Here is an 8,181-nt window from a genome sequence, read left to right as displayed (position 1 = left end):
GTTTCAAATTAATTTACCTCCCTTATAAGACGTTTGTTAGTTACGTGCGCTCTATCGGATGAAAGTGCTTTCTGTCTGCAGGTTCCTTGCTACGGGAGGGTCATTGCAGGATATAGCTTTAAGCTCTAGAATGCATGCCTCCACGGTATCAGGCGTCCTGAAGGAGACGCTGCCAGCTTTACGGGACTCACTTTCTCTAACTGTACTGTAGGCTCTTTCGGCATCCGAGTGGGAAACTATAAGGAGGAATTTTTCTTCGCAATGGAACTTTCCAAACTGTGTGGGCATTATTGATGGTGAGCATTTGGCGGTAACATGACCGGAAGACAGCAGGTCCGATTTTTTCAATTACAAGAGATTTTATCCTCTATTAATGTCGGGAGTTGCAGACGCCAACTATCGCTTCATTATGGTAGACATTGGGGCGCAGGGCCGATTGTCTGACGGCTCTTTTTTTGGCAAACAGCGATTTCAAAAAGGGCATAGACGCTGGCTTGCTCAATGTTTCATCAGGGATCTCCCGGTGGCCACACTGTTTTGTAGGTGATGCAGCCTTTCCCTTACGAACATATCTAATGAAGCCTTATCCTGGCCGTGGTATCGATGCAAAGAAACTTTTTAACTATCCGCTATCAAGGGCACGCCGTTGTATGGAAAATGCGTAGGGCATATTAGTTTCTCGGTGGCGCTGCTTTTTGGGCACGTGTAGCGGTGACCATTAAATACTGGACAATATGGTAAAAGCAGCAGTCTGCCTGCACAACTTTCGGCTTCTTCATGCGGCGTACTGCCCTCCAAACTATGGTGTTAGCGTCAGTGCAGATTCTGTACAGGAAAGCAGCTGGAGACAGTGTTGTGCACACAAGCGCCTCGAACACGTGCCCTTCAAATCGACCTGCTCCAGCTGCGGTGGCAATAAGGGACGAGTTGGCGGAGTATTTTATGTCCGCAGAGGGTTCTTTGCCATGGAAGATGAAAATAATAGCCCGAAGCTAATGTACATTTTGAGACTTCCAACGTCCAAGAAGAAGTAATCATATTTAACAATATTTTCGTAACTATCCTGCAGTGTTCCTCATTGTTTTGAAACAGCTGTGCGTCCAGAGAAGTACGTACTTATCTCTTCGTCAAAAAAAAACTCATGAGCAGAAAATGACCATGCTGCATTCGGCATGGGTTTTACTTGCGAGTGATGTTGAATAAAAAGTGTGTGAACTCTGTATCTTGTCCTATTCAAACATAAGACAATACAACGCAATATATGTATTTTAACACAACACAGGTTAATGAACGTGAGATATTACACGGAAAAAAGCAGCCATCTCATTAAATATTACAATGACAGAAACGAAAAAAAAGCGGCATATTTTTCATGAACATAAACAACATAATAAAGTGCCAGGTTTAGCCGACCTGCTCTTCACTTTCTGCAAGCAGCTGAATATTTTTTCTTCACATTTCATTGCTACTTTTCGGGGCATTTTGTACAGACTCAGTCCTACTGATATGCGAATGCTTTGTTCTCGCCCATGTTTTTTTTTTTTTCAGGATGATTAATTAGGTGCTCTCCAAGGGCGTCTGTTTCTGCCTTTTTTTTGTGTGTGGCGGAGCCGCTGTTGGTGCTGGAGATGGTGTTGCTGGTGATCGCAACGGAGTCTCCTCTTCGAAGGCATTTACTTCTGTTGGCGATTCCGCGGTTCCTTCCTCAGTTCTACTGAATATCTCCTCCGCAGTTTCTCCGCTGCCACTAATGAAGACAATGCAGTCTCCAAGCTGCAGGTGGTCCTGCATCGAAGAAAAAATAGTTTGTCTTCACTCCAAGCAAAAAAAGACTTGTGCTCGACACTTTCGATATTATTTTTCACCCATAAGTTTTCTGGCGCTGTGCCTTTCGTGATTACCTTAAATTATACTTTCTTAATTCCCGTGCTTACGTGAACCTGTTTCGGTCCCTACTTCTGTTCATACAACGGCTGCTCCTGGGTTCGCGCGACAGATGCCTGGTTTGCGATGTTTTTCTTATAGTTCCGCGTCGTCACTCAACACCTTGCCGCCGAGGGAGAGTGCGCACATCAGCCTTAGCGTTATGCATTCTGGAAAAGTAGAGCCCTGACCGGCACCGTCTGGGCGCCGGTTTTGCTTGTGATTTTTTTATCTAACACATCCAGCTTCCATCGGAGCGGCGATGGTGCGAGAAGCCTGCGACTGAATGCGTGTGAATGGCGACGCCTTTCCTGTGAGGTCAATACCGAAAGGTGCGGCTTCCTATGTCTTTTTGTTTAACGTGCGACTGTTATTAAACCTTGTTTGTTTTCACTAATCTGCCTACGAGCTATTGATTCCCAAATTTCGTCAAGAGCAACAGATATTGCAGTGTTAAATTGCATTCTTCCTTTGCTATGATGAATAAGCCTTACCGGCCGTCAGAAATATCAAAAGGGGGGATAGGACTACATATCTGGCCAACTCAATACAATAGTCAAGGTAGTCACGCGGCAGATGGCCGCATATGTAATCGCACAACCTTGAGAGATCATGACAACTCAGTTTCTCGGACAGCCGCAGTCTCTGTCGAAGGCCATAGCTTCTGCAAACTCCCATGTCCGCCTTGGAATAAATCCGCTGCAGTTGCTTTTGCTTTGCTCGATTATTCTCATTTCTCATGTAAACCGGTCCCTTAATCTCTTCCATAATTTGTGGTACTCTGTGACGGAAATTAGCAAAGCAACACAGAAACACAGATTAATAAAGAAAGCCCAATGCATGCAGCGCGTCAATCACAGGCGCAACCTACCTGATGCGAGACCCCATTGCATCCGGATTAACTCCCAGGCATTGTTTTGCGTTCCTGATCCCTGTAGTCGAGCCGCTTTCTGTCATAACACAGGGATGAAGCTTGATGGCCTCAAGCATTCGCTCCAAAGTACCGAACATTCCTTCGATGCAGTTGGCATTTTATCAGTCGCAGGCACAATCGACGGCGCACAAACCAGCAATGCTACTTCAGCACCAGCGCACTTCCGTACTCCGGCACGGTGCTCCAACGAAGCAGTGTCCCAGAAGCGGTTACGCGCTCCGCAGCCGACGCGCGCGGTGCATTGCGGGGTCGCGGCTTCGACGCGCCCGGCGCAGAACAGGCGTAAGTTCCATTTCGACGCCACCACCGTCAGAGCGCGCCGAAGCTGCGGAACACAGGTGGTCAAGCGGCGTCGGAAGGGTCTCGCTTCCGCCAACGTGACGTGGCAGTGCCGCGCGCGCGCGCGTTACTTCGGAGTATAAAGGCGTAGATATAGTCCGACGTATTCGGCGCGCCAGGCGGCAGCCGGCGACGTCGGCTACGTTACGCCGGCTACGACGAACGCGTCGGAAAACCACTGCGTCTTGAGTATGACGCGTCTGACGCGCCTGGCACCGGAGCGCATGCGCAGAAGAAGCGCAGTTGGATCAGGTTTCGTTTTTTGGCGTGCACCGCGAGGACGTTTTCGCTGGTGCGAACGCGCAAATTTGTTCTCGCGGAATGGCGTTCACGCGCGAGGCGAAAAATAAACTTTGCTCGAGCATCGCCTGCGTCGCAAACGTATAAGAACAATGTATATTAGAGAAATCTTCGATAAGAGGCTCCGACGAGTGGACCCGGAATACGATTTTAAGTATTTCAGGTGACAAACAATTTTACAGTGTTCCCGCAATACAGTAGTGATGCAAGAAGTGGCGTTCTCTATAAGCTCCACTTGCTATATTTACTTGATGTATTGGGTTCCGCGCCAAATTGATGTGCAGCGACATTTCAGCACTGACATTCTCCGTACCCGTGGCGTGTGTCGAAAGTAGCTTCATTCAAAATTATCTCTTTTTTTGCGGTATGCATAGTGCTCCAGTACCAAAGTTACTGATTGTGCTGTAGCGCTCTTCTCTCTTAGTCGAAACGACAATATGATCCGACGAAAATTGAAGCAACACAGGCAGTGTGTAGTGATTACAATTGCAAAGCAGTAAGCTAGATCTTCAGTACAGTTTGTCTGTTCGTGCAGAATGACCAAGGCATCTTTTGACCGCCTGCTGGAGCTCATTCACGACAAAATTTTGCATCCTCCCAACCACCGGAGACCGATATCTCCTGGAGAAAGGCTGGCTGTCACACTGAGGTGAGTGCAGTGCTGGAAATTGAAACTGTGCATTTTTAACTGCATATTAACCAGAACTGATGAGGTCATCACTATTTGAGCTGACAAAATTATGCTTTATTTGCCTTGGTTCGCACATTTTGCATTGCTGTAAGCCTGCCACTAATACAAGCAGCTAAGACTAAACAGCCACAAAAACAAGGCAAAATTTGTCTGCGAAAGTGGGCACATTATAATGATTTCATGACTGCTGAATATTGATTTTGTGCCTGCTGAATGCTTGCAGGTTCCTCGCCTCAGGCTGCAGCATGCAGGACATTGGAATGTCTTACTGCATGCATGCCTCAACAGTGTCACAAATACTAAAAGAAACTTTGCCAGCTCTGTGGGGAATCCTGTCACTTGTTTTGAAGCGCCCAACAGCAGCACAGTGGGAAAATATCCAACAAGCTTACAGCATCAAATGGAACTTTCCTCACTGCATTGGCAGCATTGACGGCAAGCACCTTGCCATCAGGTGTCCGGACCACAGTGGCGCTGATTTCCGCAACTACAAGAGAGTTTTCTCAATTGTGTTCCTCGGAGTGGTAGATGCTAATTATCGCTTTGTGCCCGTTGACGTCGGAGCTGAAGGAAGGTTCCCGAATGGTGCTATGTTTAGAGAGAGCACTATCAAAGAACAGTTTGAACATGGAACAGTCGGCCTGCCCTCCTCAACGTCTAGGTGGCCTCTCTCTGTCGTGGGTAATGCAGCATTCCCTCTCAAGACTTACTTACTGCGGCCTTACCCTGGAAAAAAACTTAGATGAAAAAATGTCTTACACTCTCGGCTGTCTAGGGCACGAAGATGCGTTGAGAAGGCCTTTGGCATTTTGGTTGCTCGATGGCGTTCATTTCTTTCCACTGTAGACGGGGACCCTGACCTCCTAACCAGTATGGTAAATGCAGCAGTGCTCGTACACAATTTTCTTATGCAGGCCTCTGCATACTGCCCATCTGGCTACGCTGATAGTGTGTGTGGAGAAACTGTACAAGATGGAGACTGGAGCAAAACAGAAATGGATGTCCGTGGCCGCAGCAACCGCTTGACAGTTACAAGTAGCCGGTCGACTTCAACGGCTATGCCCTGAGGGATGAAATCGCTGAATATTTTATGTCGCCAACAGGCTCCCTCTCTTGGCAGCTCAATGTTTTTCGGAGAATCAAAAACGTAGCCTACACCTTCACAAGATGTTCCATGAGCAACCATCTCGTGAATATCATTCACAAACAGTGAACGTAATGTTGCCTTTCTGCAGTTTTGTACATACCAATACCCGACAGACTTCGTTTTGTTCAAGCACGTCACTTCCCAGTTTGTTTTCCACGTCTTTTAGCAGTAGTAGTACAATTAAAACGTAGTCATTTTGTTAAGTATTTTTAAGCCTGCTCTTTTCCTTAAAATCCTGTCTGTGGTTTAAAAAGTGTATTAAACATGACTGAAATTTTGTTTTGTCTTCAGAATTCTTGTATCAGCTGTTTGTACAAGTGCACTAAATACTTTCGTGTCATGCATGTTACAGAAATAGTTTTTTTAGGTGGAAGTAGTACATGGTTTATTTTGGTCTACTTTAAGGGTTTAAAGACTAGTGCTCTTTGTTTCGTTGTATCCCATAGAAAGGGCTTCGACCGTCATCTTCAGCAAGCACCTGCAGTAAATCTAGGCCTTTTTGACGACGCAGCATATTGGACATTTCCAAATTACGTGATTAACAGCCTTCCAGTTTTTGAAATTTCTGAAAACCTGGACGGGTAATTTTGCAGTGTAGCATCACCAAAAAGATGACCTGAAAGAAATTTGTTATGCAATGAGGTGCATCAATCAGATATCACTTTATTATGTATAAATTACAAAATTGGTTTGCGTTTATTTCTATACCCGTACAAGTGAAAAAATATTGCAGGCTACCAATTATACAAAGGGTATAGCGACTGAACACTGGCGTTCCCTCAGTAACAACACAACCGATTTTAAATAACTTCATCTAGCACATAGCATAAATTAATACACACAAGTTGATAAACAAAAAGTAATGTAGGGGAAGAACAGCTGCCTATGAAATATAAAACTAGTAAAAAACAAGAATCAGGTAACAGCTAAAGTAGTAATGGTCTGCGATGAAAACATTTAAATATGCACAAGCATTGTGAACCAATAGAATGTTGAAACATAGTGTAAAAAACAAGCAAAAATGGCCAAGATTAAGCAACATGAAATCAGGAATAGTTAAAAAATTGGCACGGCAGTTTCATATCACAAGCACATGAAGCCTATTGCAGCCCGTCTTCTTGTACTGAAATGAAAAAGTAGTATGATGCATATCTAGTAGTTTCATAGCTAACATCACAGTTGATTTAAAACCACATTATTATGGCTATAGCCGCGCCTAAAATGCACATCTGAGTTTACACTACAATAAAGTAACGTAGCTGAACAACAACTACCAATAAAATATAAAACTTGTAGAATAAAGTTGCCAGCCGAAGAAGCAATGGTTTGCAATAATGAACAACATTTAAATCTGCAAAAACACTGTGCATCCCATCAGTGTTGTGGCTGGACTAAACGTATTATAATATTTGAAAATAGAGGGCAGTAAGTCAAGGGAAATAAAATCAGGAACATGCTAACACGTTTAAAATATCAAAACTGCCATCGCAGTTTCACATCACAGGCAATTGAAGCCTGTTACGTCCCGTCTTGTTGCATGGCGTCTCTCATAGCCTGAGTCGCTTTGGGACGTTAAACCCCATAAACTAATCCAAATTCTTTAATTGTATCTTACAATAACATCTGCGCTACGGAGGCTCAGTGGACATTTCCAATACTATACCAATAGTACTGACTAGAATAGACCCCCCCCCCTTCAAAAATCCAAATATGCTGTTTAAAAATCAGACATAAAATTCGGAAAGAACCTGCATTAATTCAACTTTGCACTTTGCCGCTGCTTGCCTATCCATCGTGTCAAGGGCTAACGCAATGGACAGGCCAAATGCCTCATGTTCACTCATTTTCTGCTGCAACTGAGACAACAACTACTGCTCACACATGTCAGGTGGTTTACAGCGCTTTTTGGTCATGTGAGCTGGTGGCTCCCTTGTTGGTGGCTCCGCAGCTGGCAGTGAGAAGCGCTCATTATCTTGGAGTTCACAGGCGGCTGGTGTCAACAGCTCACAGTCGCCACTAATGCTCCCAGCAGGTGACTGTGTACTTTGATGCATGGCACTGATAATTTCCTCTCCAGAAGTGTCCGCATACATCCGCCACTCCATGCGCCCTTTTGATGTTGGATGTAGTTCTGGAAGATACGGCATTTCACTATGTCGACGTGCTTAAGGAGAAACGATAAATATGCACAGCCCGCAGGGAAAAAGAAAGGTTTCCAATTGTGTGCTTCGTTGCAACTCACATCTCTTAAACAGTGCTAAGCTTTGGAATGCACTGTTTGTCAGCATATCGACTTCATACCAGTAAGGAAAAACATCTGGCAGCGGTTTAACGTGGTTACATCAGAAAATCATGAGGAAGCACGTTTTGAACTTTTTTTATGTTGCTGAATTCATGCTTGTACTGTAAATTTGCTAATTGAAGCCAAATTTTCGTGCTTGCTATTAGGAGTGGGGCAAATTTGTGGCTAACCACCGAAACATGTTTTGTTCATTCTACTTAACTTTAAATTTTGGTCCAGTTTGTATGAGATCACTTTCAGGCTGTGTGAGGGAGGCGTTAACTAAATTTGGGGTGTGGCCCAGGCCAAATCTAGGGCTGGCCACCAAAATGGGTTTGGTTCTTTGTACTTGGATATCAATTTTCGAGCGAGATGTCGCCAAGATTATCGTTTGATCAAACGATCCCACAAGAAAGCCGGATTTCCGAATCATTCCAACTGAATCGGGCAAGTACACCTCGTCTAAACGTAGTATAAAAAGATTGTGATGACCGAATGCAACCTCTGTGCAAAGTTAAAGCCAGAACAAAGGCCGACAGAGTAAGTCAGTCGAGCGGTGCGCAACT

The 8,181-nt window shown here is 44.8% G+C and overlaps 1 protein-coding gene across 1 annotated transcript; it reads left to right on the top strand.

Moving 5' to 3' along the window:
* The first annotated feature begins 3,387 nt into the window (after positions 1 to 3,387).
* LOC144128915 (uncharacterized) lies at positions 3,388 to 7,383 on the top strand. Its single transcript, XM_077662713.1, has 5 exons — positions 3,388 to 3,438; positions 3,559 to 3,659; positions 4,032 to 4,145; positions 4,411 to 4,772; positions 7,283 to 7,383. Exons 1-5 carry the CDS (start codon positions 3,388 to 3,390, stop codon positions 7,381 to 7,383), a joined length of 729 nt encoding a protein of 242 aa, XP_077518839.1.
* Positions 7,384 to 8,181: the final 798 nt, after the last annotated feature.

The sequence above is a fragment of the Amblyomma americanum genome, chromosome 1, assembly GCF_052857255.1.
Source record: "Amblyomma americanum isolate KBUSLIRL-KWMA chromosome 1, ASM5285725v1, whole genome shotgun sequence".
NCBI classification, from domain to species: Eukaryota; Metazoa; Arthropoda; class Arachnida; order Ixodida; family Ixodidae; genus Amblyomma; species Amblyomma americanum.
This window is presented reverse-complemented; position numbering and strand designations above follow the sequence as displayed.

Coding starts and splice junctions, on each gene's coding strand:
- LOC144128915 (XM_077662713.1), top strand. CDS start 3,388: ATGACGCGTCTGACGCGCCTGGCACCGGAGCGCATGCGCAGAAGAAGC. Junction 3,660..4,031: donor TACGATTTTAAGTATTTCAG/GTGACAAACAAT, acceptor CTGTTCGTGCAG/AATGACCAAGGCATCTTTTG. Junction 4,146..4,410: donor AGGCTGGCTGTCACACTGAG/GTGAGTGCAGTG, acceptor GAATGCTTGCAG/GTTCCTCGCCTCAGGCTGCA.